The sequence below is a fragment of the Chrysemys picta genome, chromosome 3, assembly GCF_011386835.1.
Source record: "Chrysemys picta bellii isolate R12L10 chromosome 3, ASM1138683v2, whole genome shotgun sequence".
Classification (NCBI taxonomy): Eukaryota; Metazoa; Chordata; order Testudines; family Emydidae; genus Chrysemys; species Chrysemys picta.
Window position 1 is genome coordinate 190,271,472 of NC_088793.1, and position 20,870 is coordinate 190,292,341.

The 20,870-nt window shown below is 45.4% G+C and overlaps 1 protein-coding gene across 2 annotated transcripts in view; it reads left to right on the forward strand.

Annotated features, from left to right (window-relative positions):
- PCSK2 (proprotein convertase subtilisin/kexin type 2) overlaps positions 1–20,870 on the forward strand; it is a 188,448-nt gene that overhangs the window by 98,416 nt on the left and 69,162 nt on the right. For both annotated transcript variants that reach the window (XM_065589670.1, XM_065589671.1), the window contains one exon: positions 1,569–1,606. In XM_065589670.1, coding sequence (XP_065445742.1) covers positions 1,569–1,606 — 38 coding nt within the window. The remainder of the gene's footprint in view (positions 1–1,568; positions 1,607–20,870) is intronic.

Below are 20,870 nucleotides of genomic sequence, written 5' to 3' on the forward strand. Positions count from 1 at the left end.
CTGTAGGATACATTTAGAGAGTGGAGCACGGAAGGAGTTTTTCCCCCGTGACTATTCTAGCAAACCACTTACTTGCAGGAACGTTCACCAACCCAGCACATTTTAAGCAAATGTTTGCAGAAAGCCAATTCTGAATTTGTAAATGTGAATATTTACACTTCTAAGAGTTATGATCATCCAGTCAAAGAACTGAAACACTGTGTGTGACCTGTGAAGGCCAGTCAACACAGCTCAAATTACCAAGAGCCCTTGCTCCCTCGTCATTTACATCAAATTTGCTGAATTGTTTTGGTGGGATGGGTGGGTGGAATGTGAAACAAAAAGTCACATTTTGCTTTGACATTTTTTCAGTGCCATTTAGATTTTTTTATGAGTTTTCATTTTGATATTTTTTAAGCTGTTTTGGGTGTAAACAAATTTTTTCAATCTCTTTGGTTCAGCCATTGAACCAAGAAATCAGTTATTTTCACAGATCTAGATTAAATCCATGGACAATATTGTTTTCTTTTGCAGAATTTATGCATTATGCGTTTCTCTTTGTTTCTGGACAGAATCACAGAGAAATCATAAATTTTTCATTGTTTTTGTGCAAAACTATAAATAGACCCAGTTTGCTCAGAGTATCAGTGGATGTGAGTGAATCTTTGGGGGATTTTCTAATTTGTAACCAAATTCAGAAGCAGATAACCGAATGTCACATGTCTTAAATGTCACACCCATCTAGTTTTAAGCTCAGTAAGCACCATGAAATACCTTAGTAAGCTGAATGCTCAGTCTGTAATGATATTCAGAAGTTTGCAAACCAATCTGATCCACCATTAAGAATTCTCTGACACTATTTGCGGAAACAGACCTGTTTGCCCCAGTGATCTCTCCATTTTAATTTAGGTAATATTCTGCCTACTTAATTTTCCTGTGCAGTTTCCAGTGGCTTTCCTCTCCTACACTTGTGTATTAAAACTGTATGCTATTAGGGCCTGACTCCAAAGCCCACTGAAGTCAATAGGTTTTTAATCAAGCCTTTAAAAATGTGCTGTTTTCTTAACCAGAGGTGGCTGCATCTTAGTGGTGGGTGAAGTAATCTGTGTGTCAATATATTCAATAATAGAATATATATATATATGTTTGTAAAGTATTTTGGGATCCTTTCATTTGCAAGGTACTATATAAATGTAAAATATTACTAGAACTACCATTACTAACCATATATGATCCAATGTAGACACTTGTCGCATACATTTGTTGGCTCATTTCACACTTTTGGGTGCAAATTGGCACTTAGGTACTGATTTACTGGATTAAAGCTCCCAACTAAGCTCACAGCAGAACTGGTACCCTAATTTAAAAGTCCACATATGAACAGTATCAGTCCAAACAAGCTTTGAGACCAGCATTATTCCTTATTATGGTTTTTCCTATAGTAGCAATCGACTCTTATTGTGCTTTATGGTTATTATAAAGTGTTTGTTGTAGGGGTTTTGGTTTGGTCTGTTGTGGGTTTTTTTATTTTATTTTTTTTTTTTTGGAATGTTAACCTTTGGTTTGTGTGCTTCTTTGTCTTATTGCAGGAATTGATTATCTTCATCCTGATCTTGCCTCAAATTATGTAAGTACACACTGACCTTTCCTGCAAAACGTGAGGCTCTTTATTGTTTTGGTCTGTCTTTCATACAAAATGTTTACACACTGAATGGAGGAAATGCACAGCTGAGCTACTGATCTTGCAGCTGATACATTTTACATAGAAAACAAGTGATCTAAAAATGGGACCTGGCAACTTGCCAGACATGAGCTTCCTGGGTAAGGAATGAAACGGTGAGAAGGAATGATGGTGTTGCCTACCTTTAAATACGCTGCAGTTTGCAATATTGGATTTAGGACAGAAATGAGTAACCTGGGAATTGGCTCTAAATCTTGCTGTTAAAATGCAGAATTCACCTATTCGGTGGAGAACAACAGATGCTACTGCCGTGGGCTGTGGCTGCGCTGCTGTTTGTTCACAATGGCTATAGTGTGTATGAGAGTTTGAAAACTACGGTAACCATATACTTCATTTACAACATGTGATTAAATTCAACATTTCAGAGCATTCCCAGATCCTGCACATGAACTGTGTGTCTGTAGCGCAGTCAGACACTGTGTACAGTGTAAAATGATGGTTTCTTCAAACTCACCTCTGATTTACCTCCATTGTCATGGGCTCTTATCTCTTCATATTCTAGACTCCATTCTCATTGTCCTGTCATCTTTGATATTACTGCTGTCTGTCTACCTGCTTCTGCTGGTGCCCTCAGTTGCCACTCTCTATGTGTTATGCTTTTTTTTTACACTGAAACTGATTGCTATGGTTAGGCCATTTGTTGTGCAATGGGGCTCAAAGAAGTGTAACACTGATGGGGCTTTTGCAGCGCTTAGGTAGCCAGTATTGCCTCTTTCTTGAAACCACACGCACAATGGGTGTGGCTCTCCTTGCATAGCAAGGTGAGAGGGTGTGCCACTTTCCACTTTCTGGAACATTTTTTGAAACATCTTTTTGCCATGCATACTTCCCCCCCTCCATTCCACATAAGGGATTGATTCCATGGTCTTTGTTATAGGGCTATGTAACAAGAGGGTTGGGGGGTGAGGGTTTGGAGAGCCAGTTGGCCTAGTGGCTAGAGTACCTGGCTTCCTGCCCCTGCTTCTGTGGTGGAGGTGCCTCAGTCTTTAAGGCAGGGGAATAGGGGGACCTGGGCCCTCCCACTCCATCAGGTCATAGCCCAGGGCCCTGTGTATGTCACCCCTGAGTAGGGGACTTCCCAGCAGGGAGTATACGTTCATTGCCCTGGGCTACTTCCTACTGTTGCCCCATTAGTTTGAGGCATGGCCCCTATAGTCCAAGCTCATGTGGTGGCTTGTCTCTTAGTAGTGCCTCCTTATGGACCCTGGGTGACATCCTGATGTGGTCCCAGATTCCTCGGGGCAGGGCAGCTGTAAGTTTGGTGGGATCAGAACCCCCACAAGATCTCCATGCTTTAGTCAGCCAGGTTCCTCTCAGGCCAGGTGCTCCTAGGTCTCATTCTCCATCTCCTTTGGCCAGGAAAACACTACTTGGGTCCGTGGTGGCTGTCTTGGCCAGCAGGCTAGTGATCCTTCCCTCAGGTAGCTCCTGCGTCTTCGCCTGTCAGCCCCGAACTGAGCCAGGGTCCCTCCTTTTCTCTCCCCTCCAAGCCTGGCGTTGGCTGCAGATATAATGGGGTGGAGCTTGCTGGAATCAAAGGCTCTCCTTAACCCCTTCCATGCTGGTGGGTGGTTCCTCTGCGCTTCAGCACAGGCTATTATAATTATGCCAATTTTTGTGTACGGAAGATGTGAGAGAGCTCAGTATCACAGTTTTCTTTCTATACGAAAGGTGAAATTCACCATTGTGCACAGGTCTGGCACAAGGCTCATGCATTGCTTAAGTCTCATTTAAACTATGTTTTGTAAATTTAAACAGGACTTAGGTGGTGCATAGACCTTGTTCAAGCTCTCTACACTGGGGTGTGATTCACAAGAAAGAAATATACAAAAACATGCAATGTACTATGCCTATCACATGGTCCTGGGTAATCTTTAGCTATACAATAGGCTCATTGATGTCATCTCTGTTTCATATTAATGAGTTGCTGTGAAAGATAAGCACAGCTTATAATCTTGTCATGTCTATATCTGTGGTCAGCCGCAGAGCGAATGTGGAGAAAGGTAATTCAGTTTCACAGAGGATTTTGGTATTTCAGAATCTAGTTTCATTCTGATTTGGGACAAAACCCAAAGATTTCAGTCCCTTGTGAAAGGGAGTGGAGCCCTGACTCAGGCCTGGAGGGCTGAAGAGCATCTGGGAGCCTAAAAGCCTCAGCTAAGCTGGAGGCCAGATGGGCTGTTGAGAAGCCAGATTGGTGAGCGGACAGGTAGGATTCCATCAGACCCCAGCCTGTGTTCTGTTAGAACTTTGATAAAATTGAACCATCTTTGTGCGATGTTTAGATTTGGATGAATTGGCAGTCTCCGATGTAAAATCGACCAAGTCTAATCAACTGTTCTAAATCACCCAACGTATAGCTCTGCTGAACAATCTCAACTTGTCCCTGGCATTTTCTCCATCCATTAGACAGGACAATTACTGCCATTCTTTTCAATTAACTTATTGCTACTACAGTGATTTTTCTTGTTGCTTAATATTGTAAGGTGTGGTTACAAATTTTACTGAAAGCAAAATTGCAAACAGTTTTGATTTCCAAGTGTGATTAAAACGAACAAGAAAAGCTAGAATTGATGGTTAAAGAGAGCTTACACGCATACACTGGCACAAAAACGATAGGGGAGATGATGATACATTTATTCTTACATAGGATTCTTTTCAGCCAGCTATTTTTAAAACAGTTTCAAAATCCTCCAGTGCAATTTAAGAGACTAACAAGCACACACAAAGGGTGAAATTCTGGCTCCATTGAAGTCAATAGCAAAGTTCCCACTGACTTCAACGGAGCCAGGATTTCACCCGGACTGTGTAGAAGAGGGAGGCGTCCAGGAATGGCAATGCACTTGGAAAATAGCTAATCAAAGAATGTAAAGTGCAGGGTGGTCGGTTTCATACCTTATTAATCTACTTAATGATTTGATTGCAGTTATTAAATCCTGTGTTTTAATCACAATATGCTTATCCCAAATGAGTGACTAAGCCAGAAGTTTATTTAAATTGAAACAAATAAAGTACTCTACACAAAGATGACCTTTACATGTGTGTTTTTTACATCTAGATCCAAGTGAATAGCATATGTTATTACTACTACTAACGTATCATTTATCCAGCAGTAATAGTGTGGACAAAACATGAAAGACGATTCTGTCTCTAAAAAGTTTATGCTTTGAATAGAGACACAAGGTGGGTGAAGTAGTATCGTTTATTGGACCAACTTCTGTTGGCGCAAGAGGTAAGCTTTTGAGCTTACACAGAGCTCTTCTTCAGGTCTGGGAAACATAGGCAGAGTGTCACAGCTAAATACAAGGTGGAACAGATTGTTTAGCATAAGCAGTTAACACATATTTCAAGGGACCTTCCACCTTGAACTGGGAAATGAATATTGGCAGGCTTTGCAGCAGTGTGTTTTAAGACTATATTTGAAATGCAGAGAGGATTCTCGATGCATCTGGTAAAGGAGGGAGTCCCAGGAGTCAGGAGAAACATGGAAGCAGGCGCAAGCATAAGCATGTGAGAGGGGACCAAGTGGAAGTGTTAAAAAGGGAGCGTGGGCAGAAGAAAGGAAGCATGGGGGAGCAGGGGAGAGGTGAGAGCTAGGAAAAATGGAACCAGAATGGTAGGCAACAGCAGAGCCGTGCAAAGCCTTCAAACTGGCTACCCTTGATGTGGAATGTCAGCAGCAGCCATTAAGGTCAGCAGGAGAGTGACATTGTCCAGGCAGAGGGTGAGGAAGATGATTTTGGCAGTGACCTCTTCAGTGGACTGCAGGGAACGAGCTGGGAAGCCAGAGAGAGAGAGAATAGGTCAGGGAAAGATAAGGGATTTGTTTATAGGGATGGAGGGGAAAGGGTGGAATTTAGAAATGTTGTAGAGGAAAAGCAACAGTACTGAGTGACAGGCTCAATAGGGGGAAGGAAGGGGGGAGATGAAAGTGCCGTTGACATGAGTAACAGAGAGAAAAGGACTTTCCAGCAGTGATGGAGAAGGGATCAAGAGGGGAGCAGAGGGCAGGAAAGACAAACACACAAGAAAAACACCACGAAAGCTTATGCTTAAATAAATTTGTTAGTCTCTAAGGTGCCACAAGTACTCCTGTTCTTTTTGCGGATACAGACTAACATGGCTGCTACTCTGAAACAAGAAAGATCGTGGTCCCTGTCTGACAAGGTCACCCTCTAAAACACCAACACAAATTTGATCCATTTAATACAAGAGCCTAAAAACATGAGGAATAATTTGAAATAAGCCATTGTGTTTCAAAGTTATCACAGAGCTTCCACAGAAAATGATATCCATATAATCAAGGCAAGGACAATCTATATAGCTGGTCCATGTGTCCTAGATTCAGTATGAATTAACTGGAGATAAAGGACATGGCACAGTAATATCCCAATCCACACTAATAATCATATTTAAGCCAACGAACAAAAAGCCATTTGAAAATGTCATCATCTGGCGCAAACACGTTACTTATGCAGTGACAGACCCAGACCAGTGGGGTACAGGAGTGTGGTAGAGGGCAAATATACTGGTCACTGGATGAGTAGTTTTCTGTTCCCTGAGTGACCAGAGCAGGGGCTGCACTAGAGTAATCAGGAACCTGCTAGAACCAGTTAAGGCAGGCAGGCTAATTAGGACACCTGGAGCCAATTAAGAAGCTGCTAGAATCAATTAAGGCAGGCTAATCAGGGCACCTAGGTTTTAAAAGGAGCTCACTTCAGTTTGTGATGCGAGTGTGAGGAGCTGGGAGCAAGAGGTGCAAGGAGCTGAGAGGTTGTGCTGCTGGAGGACTGAGGAGCACAAGCATTATCAGACACCAGGAGGAAGGTCCTGTGGTGAGAATAAGGAAGGTGTTCGGAGGAGGCCATGGGGAAGTAGCCCAGGGAGTTGTAGCTGTCATGGAGCTGTTACAGGAGGCACTATAGGCAGCTGCAGTCCACAGGGCCCTAGGTTGGAACCCGGAGTAGAGGGCGGACCCGGGTTCCCCCCAAACCTCCCAATTGACCTGGACTGTGGGTTCTTCCAAAGGGGAAGGTCTCTGGGCTGTTCCGCAACCCACATGGTGAATCTCTGAGGCAAGAAAATCTGCCAATAAGCGCAGGACCCACCAAGATAGAGGAGGAACTTTGTCACACTGGTGTCAGGGGTGGGATCTTGGGGTGCACAGCGTGGCGGAAGAAGGAGGGTGATTTAAAAACAACAACGACAACAAAAAGGGAGAGGGTTTATTTTTTTTTCACCACAATGGATGACGTAGTGTGGGCACTGATACAAGCTACGGCGGCCCAGCAGGAGGCTACCCGTGTCCAGGCAGCCGCCCAACAGGAGGCAGTGCGGCTGCAGCAAGAGACTAATCGCCTGCTGATGGACCAGGCTGCTCAAGACCGAGCTATGTTGCGGGAACTGGTAAACCAAGTAAAGTCCCTTTCAGAGCTGAATTGCGGCCATGATGGGACGCGGCTCATACGGGCCAGCCGTTGGCTGCCGAAAATGACACGGGAGGATAATGTAGAGGCATACCTTCTGGCCTTTGAGAGGACAGCCCTACGGGAGGCCTGGCCTCGAGATCAGTGGTCTGGCATCCTTGCCCCATTCCTGTGTCGGGAGGCCCAGAAAGCCTACCATGATCTGCCTGAAGAGGTTGCAGCAGACTACCTCCAGCTGAAAGCAGAGATCCTGGCCAGATCTGGGGTAACGACAGCAGTGCAGGTCCAGCAGTATCACGGTTGGAGGTACCAGGAAGACAAAACCCCATGGTCCCAATTGTATGACCTCATCCATCTCACATGAAAGTGGTTGCAAACAGAGTCCCGGAGTCCGGAAGAGATACTAGCGGTTCTGGTCATCGACTGATACATGAAGGGACTACCACCAGTGCCTGGGTAAGCCAGAACGAACCCTCGAGGTTGTCGCCCTGGTAGAGAGGCGAAGGACAGTGAGGGAGTTGACCTGACCAGTTAAGGAAGAGGCACCCCGGGTTAAACTAGCAGCACCAAGCACTAAAGTTCGGGTGACTGGGCCACCAGGAGGGCCCAGGTGGAAAAAGAGAGAGGCTGAAGGCCCATCAGAGACCACAAAGAATCAGAGCACTGAGGGAGAAGAGGATCGTGATGTTAGACTGCCCAAACCAAGAGACCGGGGAATGCCTAGGGCCCCATACAGATGTTATGCCTGCGGGGAGTGGGGACACATAGCTGCACAGGGTCCCAATGCTGAGGAGCCTATGCAGTGTAACCTGGGGAACTGGGCAGATCCATGCTCCCTAATCCACCTTGTGGGGGTCTCACTAACCCCACATATGTATACTAGACCAGTGAAACTAAATGGGGTAGGGACCATGGCACTGGTTGATTCGGGGAGTGCTATCACGCTTATCTCAGGGAAGCTCGTGAAGCGTAGTCAGCTGCTGCAGGCTAAACGTACGGGGATAACATGTGTCCATGGGACAGTTAGTTACTACCCCACCATCCCAGTAAAAATCGAGATCCAAGGGAACACTACAGAGGTAGCAGCAGGTGTAGTCCCTAAACTCCCATACCCAGTGCTCATAGGGAGGGACTTCCCAGGGTTTGGAAACTTACTCCCAGTAGGGGGATTGGAGAAAGATGGGGACCCTAAAATTGGTGAGGCATCCACAGCAGACTGTCAACCCCCAATCTTCTCTGAAATATCCCCAGATTTGTTCTCCACTCCCAGACAGGGTAGAAAGACAAAAAGGGAAAGAAGGGCTGCTAAGGCCTTGGGAACCCGAATACTGACCCAAAGCCAGAGGGTCGCTCTTGTAGGTAGGCAGACCCGCGCAGCTGAAAAGGAGGCCATGCAGGAGGGAGAAGCACCTGAGTCTGACCCCCATCCTAATGCTTCTGAACCAGTAGAGGCAACAGAGACTGGGCCCCTAGATCTTGGGCAGATTAGCCCCAGGAGAGGAAATTTTGGATGGGACCAGGCAGAAGACCCAAGGTATGACAACACTAGGAAGGAGGTGACTGAAATAGATGGGGTCCCCATGGAAGGGAAAACCCAGGGACCAGGACCCTACTTCATAATGAAGAAGGATCTCTTATACTGGGTTGCACCAGTACAGGGGCAGAAGGTACAGCAGATCCTAGTACCTCAAAAACACCAGAACGCTGTATTAAGTCTTGCTCATAGTCATCTTTTTGGGGGGCATTTGGGGGTAGAGAAGACCCTGGCATGAGTCCTACGACGGTTCTTCTGGCCCGGAGTACATGAAGAAGTGCGGAGGTACTGTGCCTCCTGCCCGGAGTGTCAGCTGCACAGTCCCCGTCCCCACTTGAGGGCACCTTTAGTACCCCTTCCCATCATAGAGGTCCCCTTCGAGCGAATAGCCATGGACCTAGTGGGACCCCTGGAGAAGACGGCTCGGGGCCACCAATATATACTTGTTGTTTTGGACTATGCTACTCGCTACCCAGAAGCCGTCCCCCTGCGGAACAGGGCCTCTAAAACTATAGCCAAAGAGCTGGTGGGGATCTTTGCCCGAATGGGGTTACCGAAGGAGATATTAACTGACCAAGGAACCCCATTTATGTCGAAGCTAATGAAGGACCTCTGTACGCTGCTCCATATACATACCCTGAGAACTTCGGTCTACTATTTGCAGACTGATTGGTTTGGTAGAAAGGTTTAATTGAACCCTCAAGGCTATGATAAGGAAGGTGGTAAGTCGGGACGGGAAGGATTGGGACACCCTATTACCCTACCTTATGTTCGCTATCCGGGAGGTACCTCAGGCCTCAACTGCGTTTTCCCCCTTCGAGTTACTATATGGGCGTCACCCCCGCGGCATACTAGATATCGCCAAAGAGATCTGGGAAGAGGAACCCAATGAGGGGAGAAATATAATAGAGCATGTAATGCAGATGCGAGACCGGATAGCTCGGGTTACCCCTATTGTACGGGAACATTTGGAGAAGGCACAGGAGGCCCAGCGAACCCATTACAATCACCAGGCAAAAGTGCGACAGTTCCAACCAGGGGATCAGGTTATGGTGTTGGTACCCATGGCAGAAAGCAAGCTTCTGGTCCAATGGCAGGGGCCCTATGTGGTGGTTGAACCCATGGGGGAAGTAACCTACAAGGTGCGGCAGCCAGGATGCAGAAAACAAGAACAGATTTATCACGTTAACCTTCTGAAACTCTGGCATGCACAAGAGGCATGCACAATGGTCCAAAAAGACCTAACCCAGGAAAACAAGCCTTCCAAACAGGTGAGAGTGTCTCCCGATTTAACACCAGACCAGAAGAATGAGGTGTCTGAGATGATCTTCCGGAACCAAGATGTGTTCTCGACAAAACCAGGTCGAACAACCAAGACATATCACCACATCGTCACGAACCCTGGGGCCAGAGTAACAATGAGGCCCTATTGGGTGCCAGCAGCAAAAAGGGAGGAAATAAAAGCAGAAGTAAAAAAAAATGCTGGCGTTGGGGATCATCGAAGAATCCCACAGTCAGTGGTCCAGCCCAATCGTGCTGGTGCCCAAACCTGATGGCACCACAAGATTTTTGCAACGACTTCCGGCGACTAAACGAAGTATCCCAGTTCGACGCGTACCCCATACCTCGCATAGATGAGTTAGTGGACCGTCTGGGTAATGCCCGGTACTTGACTACCCTAGACTTGACAAAGGGGTACTGGCAGATTCCCCTTGCAGAAGATGCAAAGGAAAAGACTGTGTTCTCTACACCAGAGGGTCTTTTTCAATATACTGTCCTCCCTTTTGGACTATATGGGGCCTCAGCTACCTTCCAGCACCTCATGGACAAGCTATTATGCCCACATAACAGTTATGCTGCTGCCTACTTGGACGATGTGGTCATTCATATCCCAGACTGGGAAACCCACCTGGAGAAGGTGGAGGCAGTCCTTGATACCTTCAGGTGAGCTGGCCTTACAGCAAACCCTGCCAAGTGCGCTGTAGGGTTTACAGAGGCCAAATATCTTGGCTACATTGTGGGAAAAGGTCTGGTAAAACCCCAAGTGAACAAGTTAGAGGCCATCCAAAATTGGCCCCGACCAAGTCGCAAGAAACAAGTCCGGGTGTTCCTAGGTGTGGTGGGGTATTACCTACGATTTGTCCCCCACTTTGCGACAAGGGCAAGCCCCCTGACAGACCTAGTGAAAGCCCGTGGACCTGATCTGGTGAGATGGTCTGACGCAGCAGAGGAAGCATTCACAGTCCTACGGACTGCCCTCTGCAGTAACCCCATACTGATAGCTCCTGATTTCACCAAGGAGTTTATCCTGCAGATGGATGCATCAGAAGTAGGGTTGGGGGCCGTTCTATCATAGATGGTCGGGGAGGAGGAACACCCAATTCTATACCTCAGTCGTAAATTCCTTCCAAGGGAACAAAAATATGCAGTGGTGGAGAGAGAATACCTCGCTGTAAAATGGGCCATGGAAACATTGCGCTACTACCTGCTCGGGCGCAGATTTGTCCTTGTGACCGACCATGCCCCTCTTCAATGGATGCAGCAGAACAAGGAGAAGAACACAAGGGTGACCAGATGGTTCTTATCCCTCCAAACTTTCCAGTTCTGTGTGCAACACAGAGCAGGGAGCCATCATGGCAACACCGATGGCTTGTCATGTGTGCACTGTCTGGCGTCCCAAGCTGCCCAACCCCTTGGCGTTGAGCAGGCGGGAGGGATATGTGACAGACCCAGACCAGTGGGGTACAGGAGTCTGGTAGAGGGCAAATATACTGGTCACTGGATGAGTAGTTTTCTGTTCCCTGAATGACCAGAGCAGGGGCTGCATTAGAGTAATCAGGAACCTGCTAGAACCAGTGAAGGCAGGCAGGCTAATTAGGACACCTGGAGCCAATTAAGAAGAAGCTGCTAGAATCAATTAAGGCAGGCTAATCAGGGCACCTGAGTTTTAAAAGGAGCTCACTTCAGTTTGTGGTGCAAGTGTGAGGAGCTGGGAGTAAGAGGCACAAGGAGCTGAGAGTGAGAGGGTGTGCTGCTGGAGGACTGAGGAGCACAAGCATTATCAGACACCAGGAGGAAGGTCCTGCGGTGAGAATAAGGAAGGTGTTTGGAGGAGGCCATGGGGAAGTAGTCCAGGGAGTTGTAGCTGTCATGCAGCTGTTACAGGAGGCACTATAGACAGCTGCAGTCCACAGGGCCCTGGGCTGGAACCCGGAGTAGAGGGCGGGCCCGGGTTCCCCCCAAACCTCCCAATTGACCTGGACTGTGGGTTCTTCCAAAGGGGAAGGTCTCTGGGCTGTTCCACAATCCACATGGTGAATCTCTGAGGCAAGAAAATCCGCCAATAAGCACAGGACCCACCAAGATAGAGGAGGAACTTTGTCACAGCAGATAATTGTTTTTGCTTGAGTGAGTTGTAATTTGAAGCAGGTACCAAAGATTTGGTTTATGCTGGATCTAAGACCAGATCTAGATCTAAAAACCAGATTAAATCACACTGTTGGGACTGGATCCCTCACATGACCAGGCTCACACAAGACCTGTAGTCACTTGTTTGTGAGTCGTGAGAGTTCCTGCAAACAGGACCTCAGAGTTTTGTGACATTTGCAGAGTAGGGTGGCTCTTTATTCATCCCAAGCATCTATGACTCACCGTGATACATAGCCTGACATCTAGTGTTTTATTCTGCTGCCCATCAGCATAGCATGTGAGCGCCTCCTACATAAAATTGACAGCAATAGTTCCTACTGGATTTCATGGAGTCTCTGACACTTCTCCCTTTTCAGGTTAAACGGTGCTGCTTCTTTTTTTTTTAATGATTTTGTTAATTTCCTTTGTTGTATGCTTGGTTGGGGTTTATGGGGTGAAAGGGGGTGTCAAGCTTGTGAGCGTCATTCTTATGATGGAAAGACCTTTTAGAAGAGGTAGGTTTAGTATTGTTCCTAAAGACAGTCAGACTTTGGATTCACCCGATTCCCTCTGGAAGTGGAAATCCCCTCCCTTGCTCCCCTTTCCCCCAACCTGCTGTAATCATCTCTAAACTTTCAATATTGAATGGCAAGGAAATTCAGTGAAAAGATAACTGAGCTGTTAAATATTGTAGAGAGTAATGCTGATGCCATGTTGTATAAAGTAAAGAACGTGATCTCGTGCTCTTACCCGAAACTATATTGGGCCAGATCTTCAGCTGGTGTAAATTGACCTTGCTCCATTGCCTTCCCTGAAATTCAATGGAGCTATGACAATTTACACCAATTATTGATTTTCCCTTATTTTGTGTGAAAGAGAGAGTAATTAGCCCAAGGCTGGGTACAGTGCATCTGTCATAATGACAGAGAGTGGGAGTGAGGTTTGCCCAATTAAAAATTCACATCATAACCCTCCAAGACACAAGTAATTGAATGTTTTTGACGTCTCTCCATGTTGTGGGCATTGTAAGAGAAACCTTGTTCCCCCACCCTATGAGAATTGCTTTAAAAAGTGAACTTTCTCAGCTGTTTCCAAGCCACTTGAGGTTGGAGTTTAATAGGTTGTCAAAGGAGAATTAGGTAGGACAGAAATCTTTATTTCTCCTATGGAAACCATACATCAATACATGTCACCTAGCCTGTTACATCACGGGCTTTGTTTTAGCCTTATAAAGTATGGGCTCTTGAGGCTGCAGTAAGCCATCTCATGATCTGAGTGCTTCTAGCCTGAAATTTACAATAGCAGCAGAATGACACGAGCGAGAATTAGCTTTTAGCAAAACATTACTATTGAACATTTTTACTAATGATATTGGTCGGCATTTTAAAACTTGGGTGCCTAAAGTTAGGGGGGGTCTACATTTAGGCCCCTAAATAAAAGTAGCCTGATTTCCAAAGGCCCTCAAACACCTGCGGGTTCTATTTTCATGAATAAGATTCATGGGGTTTCAGCACAGTGCAAAGGGGCATTAAAGATGTCCTTAATAGGCAGCTGGGGATGCCCCTGACATGGGAGAATCCTGAGGTGGCATAGAACTAGTTGTGATAGTATTGTGCTACCCCCTCACTGCTACATGTGGTGTCCTGGAAGTGTGATGGAGTTTAGACAGAACCAATGGGATCTCTACAAGCTGGTGTTCTGAGTTATGCCTGGGGCTAAGCTGGCCAAAGGATCAGAGGACTTCAGTGGTGTCTTAAAGCCACCTCCTCAGCTGTGCTGAACGAGCTCTGGTGCAGATGAGGATTGGGGCCCAAGTGCAACTAAGTGTAGCCATTCCAGATGGGATACTCTGCCTAATGCTGGACTTGTATGCAAGTTTTACTGTGGTTTAACTCCCTGATTTTATAGGAGTTACTCCTGCTTTATACTGGTGTAATTAAGTTCAGAATTTCATGGCTATAGTGAAAAGGCTACTGTTATGGATATTATAACTAGATGGCACATACAGTGGCCCAGATGCTATAAAGAATTCATATCCTCCATGGCTATGGCGGCAGAATCATAAATATTTAAATCAGTCCATACATATTTTATGTGAACTTTAAGTTTGAATAACCTTTCTGTCTATCCTCCATAATATTTTGGTTTTATATTTAACTAAATCCATAATGTTTAGCTTGACTTTAGGGACACAATTACAGTTGTGCTCCCTATGTTACTGTGTGCTTCATCATTTCACAAAGCGAATTTCACAGGTTTAAAATGAAGGTGAAATAAGTCATTTAGCAGCTTTGAAGTCTAATAACATGTTATGAAAATATTCCCTATGGCAAAAGAAGCATCCAACATTCTACAGTGGAAATCCTGTCTTACAAAAGAGGCAAGCTTGGACTTCTGTTGTTAGGTTTAAAATAATATTTGTCAGCAATAACTCCCCCTAAAAAGCAGAATTCACAGTAAATATTTGTTCATATTAAGTGCCCCCAACCCACATTTTTCCCCCACATGGTTCCTTAGCTGTGCTGTCTCTATCATCTTTATTATGCTTTCTGTTTCTAGTCAGTTTCACAAGAGGGTAGCGCGCGAGAGAGAAGCGAGAGCTGGGATTGATCCTAGCAGGAACTGTAAGAATATGTGCCATGCTATTACCAGAAAAAAAATGTGTGGTTCATCTCTGAGCAAGCACTGTCAACAACCGGAAGCTAGAGAGATTATTTTTATAAATATCAATTTATTCTAATAAAAATAAATCAAGTACATCTGCAAAAAATATCAAGTACACAATAAAAAATGACAAATACAGTTTAAAGTAAAAAATTATGATGAATGTTCCAAATGGGGTAGGAAAAAAAGACTTAATGGAAGTAAGCTGTCCAATCCATTCCCTTGCAAATTGACTTATCAATGTTGCTTTTTCATTCATTAAATCTTAACTCTAATGCAGAAGGTTCTATGTATTTGATGGAAATGTGGAAAGGTAATGGAGGCACGATGGTGTGATACAGAATGGCCTTTAGGAATCTCCTTGATAGAATTTTGATTTTCATGAGATTCAAGAGTTGCTGTAAAAATGCTCATTCAGAACTGGCTGCTCATGGTTGACAATCTGGTGCTAATGGGCTTGAGTCTGCAAGGTGCTGAACACTTTGGCCACAACCCAACAGAACAGACGAGTTATCCCATGTACTTCAGTGGGACTAGTCAAGTGATCATAGTTAAACACATGCTGGATTGGAGCCAGAGCCCTCTACACTTTGCAGGATTGAGCCCATAGAGAATTAGGGCCTGATCCAAACCTATTAATGTCCTTGGAAAGCCTCCCGCATACTTCAGGTCCTCAATGCTCTCTTGAGTAACCAAAATAAGGTTCCTATCCTGCTGGCACATAGACACAAGCATTATTTTATTCATGTTATCAGATCCACTGACTTAAATAGGACTCCTCAACATGAGTATGATCACGCACACATATACGTATTTGGAGGGTCTGAATGAGAATGGAGTGAAATTTGGAAGTTCCATTCCATGAGAAATTCCAACATTTCAACACTTGTTTTTGTCCCAAATTGGACAAGGGAAATTCTGAAAAATCAATTCGGAAATGTTTTGTTTTGAAATTTTCGATCGAAAGTAAAAATTATGACATTCCCCAAATCAGATTGTTTTGGTTTGTTGAATTGACCTGAAATGCTTTGTTTCAAGTCAGTTCAATATTAAACTGAACTTTCCCATAGTAGTGCATTGCCTTTGGGAGGAGTAGTTCAGGAGTCTGAGTTAGACTCATAGACATTAAGGCCAGAAGGGACCATCATGATCATCCAGTCTGACCTCTTGCATATTGCATGCCATAGAACCTCACCTATACTCCTATAATAGACCCATAACCTCTGACTGAATTACTGAAGTCCTCAAATCATAATTTAAAGGCTTCAAGTTACAAACAATCCACCATTTACTCTAATTTTAACCTGCAAATGACACATACCCCCTGCTGCAGAGGAAGGCAAAAACCACCTGGGGTCTCTGCCAATCTGACCCAGGGGAAAATTCCTTCACATATATGAGCATGTTGACAAGACCCAACAGCCAGATACCTAGGAAAGAATTAGTAGTAACTCAGAGCCCTCCCCATCTAGTGTCCCACCTCCAGCTGTTGGGGATATTTGCTAGTAGCAGTCACAGATGGGCCACATGCCATTGTACACAGTCTCATCATACCATCCCTTCCATAAACTTACAAGCTCAGTCTTGAAACAAGTTAAGTTTTATGCATTCACTGATTCCCTTGGAAGGCTGTTCCAGAACTTCAGTCCTCTTGTGATTAGAAACCGTCATCTAATTTCAAGCCTAAACTTGTTGATAGCCAGTTTATATCCATTTGTTCATGTCAACATTGGCACTTAACTTCAATAACTCCTCTCCCTTCCTCGTATTTATCCCTTTGATGTATTTATAGAGAGCAATCATATCTCTCCTCAGCCTTCATTTGGTTAGGCCAGAGGTTCTCAAACCTCACTGCACCGTGACCCCCTTCTGACAACAAAAATGACTACATGACCCCACAAGGGCCCTGCCCGAACCCTGCTGCCTGGGCAGGGAGAGGAGAGGGGAGACTGTAAAGCCAAAGCCCAAGGGCTTCAGCCCCAGGTGGGGGCCTATAACCCAAGCCCCAGCACTCAAGGCTGAAGCCTTTGGGCTTTGGCTTCAGCCCCAGGTGGTGGGGCTCAGGCTTCGGCTTCAGCCGTGGGCCCCAGCAAGTTTAACACCAACCCTGGCGACCCCATTCAAACAGGGTCACAACCCTCTTGGGGCCCCAACCCACAGTTTGAGAACCGCTGGCTAAATAAGTCAAGCTCTTTGAGTCTCCTCTCATAAGGTAAATTTTCCATTCCTCTGATCATCCTAGTAGCCCTTCTCTGCACATGTTCCAATTTGAATTCATCTTTGTTAAACATGGGAGACTACAGTTGCACACAGTAGTCCGTATGAGGTCTCACCAGTGCCTTGTATAATAGTACTACCACTTCCTTATCTAGGGTGACCAGATGTCCCAATTTTATTGGGACAGTCCCGATATTTGGGACTTTTTCTTATATAGGCACCTATTACCCCCCACCCTCTGTCCCGATTTTTCACATTTGTTATCTGGTCACCCTATTGTTATCTCTATCGGAAATACTTTGCCTGATGCATCCTAGGATTGCATTATCCTTTTTCACAGCCACATCACATTGGTGGCTCATAGTCATCCTTTGATCAACCTATACACCCAGGTCTTTCTCTTCTTCTGTTGCTTCCAACTGATAAGCCTCCAGTTTGTTGTTGTTGTTGTTAGTCCCTAATGCATGATCTTGCACTTTGCACTATTAAATTTCATCCAATTTCTATTACTCTAGTTTACAAGGTTTTCCAGATCTTTTTGTATGATATTCAAGTCTTCCTCCCTATACCTCCCAACTTTGTGTCATCCACAAATTTTATTAGCATGCACCCACTTTTTTGTGCCAAGATCATTTATTAAAATGTTAAATAAGATTGATGCCAAAACCGATCCCTGAGGAAAAGTTCATCTTTCTTGGTCTCTCCTCTGACCATGTCCAACTCCCTTCACTGACTTTTCTTCATCACACATCACATTTCAGCTCCATCAAAAGGAGGAGATGTGAGAGTCATTTAGGCCCAGACCTTATAATAGCTGAGAAGTAACTCCACTAGTAACAATCAGGGCCTAGACAATGGGTTTTACTGTGGGGATAGAGAGGAATGGTGGGGGCTTTAAAGATACCTTATGCAGCATCCTTTTCTTTCAAATACACAATGCTTTTAAATATCCAGGCAGAAAATGTCCAAGAAACAATGTAAGGAACATGCAGTGTCTTTGTGGATTACTAAAACACCTGCCCCAGTTCTGTCCTGTGCAAAGGGCTCCTCCTGTGCCAGGAGCAAACACTTCTGAGATGGGATTGCTTCAAGTGCTTCCCTCTAAGGTTGATTACTGCAATGGTATTCTCCATTAGAGTCTGAAAGCCCTTCCATATGCATGGAGAGCAGCATTCTGCTGTTCCTATACTGTACAGGCTACCTTTCCTGTGCAGCTGGATATAATAGGTATAGCTACTTGCTCTCCAGAAGTCAGGGAGTTATGACAAAGCCGGAATTTTCCATTCTGCAGAGTGACGGCAGAGACTATCTTTGATGTAGTATCAATCTTTTCTTTCAAGCCTTGGAAACCCTGCAGTGGCTCTGCCTTCAGGAAACTATTTTTTCCACTATGAGAACCCTTCATTATGAACTAATAATTAAAATAGAAGCCTAATGTATTCCATGGTTTACTTTCAGTTCAGACCATACCCACAGAGCTAGTGATTTTCAGGCACAAGATAAATGATCTCCTAGGAAGAAGAATGAAGATACACTGCAGTGTATGAGAGCTGTTTATTAAAAGAGGGAAATAAGGAGAATAGCAGCTGTTGGTTTTGTGTTCACAAATTTCAGTAAATTGTTTGAGAGAAAAGGCCTGGGTGAGAGCAGAGGAATTTTGAGATAAAAGAGGACAGGAAGAGGGAGAGAAATTGGTTCTTATCTCACACTGGTTTTGGTTCTAGTGTAAGAATTCCAGGCCAAGATCCTCAACTGGTATACATTGGCATAGATGCATTATCCAATTTACACTAGCTACAGATCTGACCACTCACTATGAGATCAGAATCTGGCCAAGAGAGTCTGACTTACTCCTACTTTGGCACAATCCATCAAGATTCCAAAGTAGCATCAGATACCTGGTGGTGGAGGTTAGGAGGCAGTAGGCTATAGACATGAAGCAGTCGCCTAGCTCAGGTCTGCGAGAGACCAGTTGGCTCTGCCTGAACCTGAATGCATGTGTAGTGGCTTTGAGTGGTTCCTCCCAGTCAGCCTTGGAGGGAGGGCACTCCATCTCACTATGACACGTAGTTTTCAATAATCAATTGGCAGGGGATTAGCAAGGTATAGTAGCAGTTAATAGTCTAGGGCCCCGACCCGTTGGGGCAGTGGTGGGTAACCAGCAATCTGTCACCCAAGCTCCATCACCTCGGCAGACGGCAACCACCATCTGATGCTAGCCCTCTGTGCGGGGCAGGCAGTTAGCGGTCTTTAGGTCAGCCTCCCTGGCTGGGGCAGACAGCACACAAAACCAAAACCAAGCTCTCTGGGCTGGGCAGCGCAGTTAGTAGTCTTTAGCCCAGCTTCCTGGATGAGCAGACCACAAATAAACACAGGCCTTCCAGCCTCAGTCGGGTAGGCTGCCCCCAGAGGTGGGATCGGCAGCAGCGCATAGGGGGACTAAAGCCCATCCTACTCCACCGGGTCCCAGTCCAGAGCTCTAGCAGTGGCGAGTGATCCCGCCACTGAGTTAGTGGGGATCCCATTGCAACATGCTGACTCAACTACCAGTACCACAATCGGACTAATATCTGGTTTCCCTGGGCTACTTCCTACCCCAGTCTGTTGGTAGGGCTACGTTGTTCGCGGGTCCTCGGTGGCTGACAATCCCAGCAGCTCCTTGGGGTATTTGGCAGATGGCAGCAAGGCCGGGGCATCTGTCTCTTTCCCTGGCTCCAGCCCAACTAAACTGGAGGCCCCGCTTCTTATGCTTCCTGCCCCGCCCTCTAAAGAAAGGAAACTTATACTGCAGTAAAAGCTGGAGTGACTAGATTTAGAAACATTTACTTATCCCCTTTCTTCCCAAAGCTATATCAAAACTCACCACCAGACCCTGATTTCACATATACTGGTGTGTAAAACAGAAGTAACTCTATTGAAGTCCATGGAATTACAATGGTATGCAAGTGAGCACCCCCCAACCCCACTTTAAGGTCTCATCATGAGCCTCCTTCTTTATGTAATCCCTCTAACACAATTTTTGTGCTATAATCCTATGGTCCACATTCTGAGGTCCTGACTTAGTTTTTACTCACTCATTTCAGGAAAATGCCCTTAACTTCAGTGAGTGTTTGCCTACATAAGAAGTGAGTCAGGGCCCTCAGGATTTAGCCCTGTGTTAATTACAGTTTTGAGTTTCTCAAGCATACCCACCCAATCAGGCCTCACACAAAAGAGGGCCAGGACATCTAGCTCAGGAATTTTGTTGGCTACGGCCCCAGAATACCCAATAGCCCTTTGGTTACAGAACTCACCTGTGAGAGGGAGAGCTGTTTTCAAATACACCCCTCACTCCCCTGCCTGATTTGAAGTAGGGATTTAAACTTGGGTCTCTCATATCCCAGGAGAGTGTTCTAACCCCCCAGGCAGTAGGGTATTTTGGGGGTGGGACTCTCTGGTTGAAGCTGTTCCGCTTTGTATCAATAATAAAATATTCATTATGTGAGAGAGAAAAAGAGAGAGGATGATTAGGCTACTCGCCTGGGATGTGCAGCCCTCAGTTCAAGTCTCTGCTCCAAATCAGGCAAAGCAGGGATTTGAAAATAGATCTCCCACATGTAGTGTGAGTGCCCGGACCACTGCATTATTGGCTATAATGGGGTGGGGTCTCGCTATTTCTAGATTCTTTCATGAGAAAGAGCTGATGTGGCTTAGGCACCTAACTCCAAGAGAGGGTTCATGGCCTTGAATCCTAAGCAGAGATAAGGCTCTAAGTTAGGCACTTATCTAACTTTGAGGGGCAGAGCTTAGACCCCTCTCCTTGGCATTTCCTACTGACTAGGTTAGGTGGCTACCCACGCAGCTTGCTGGATTTTGTGAATCCCATTTTTAGGTGCCTAACTCTCTCCAGGCATTGTATTGC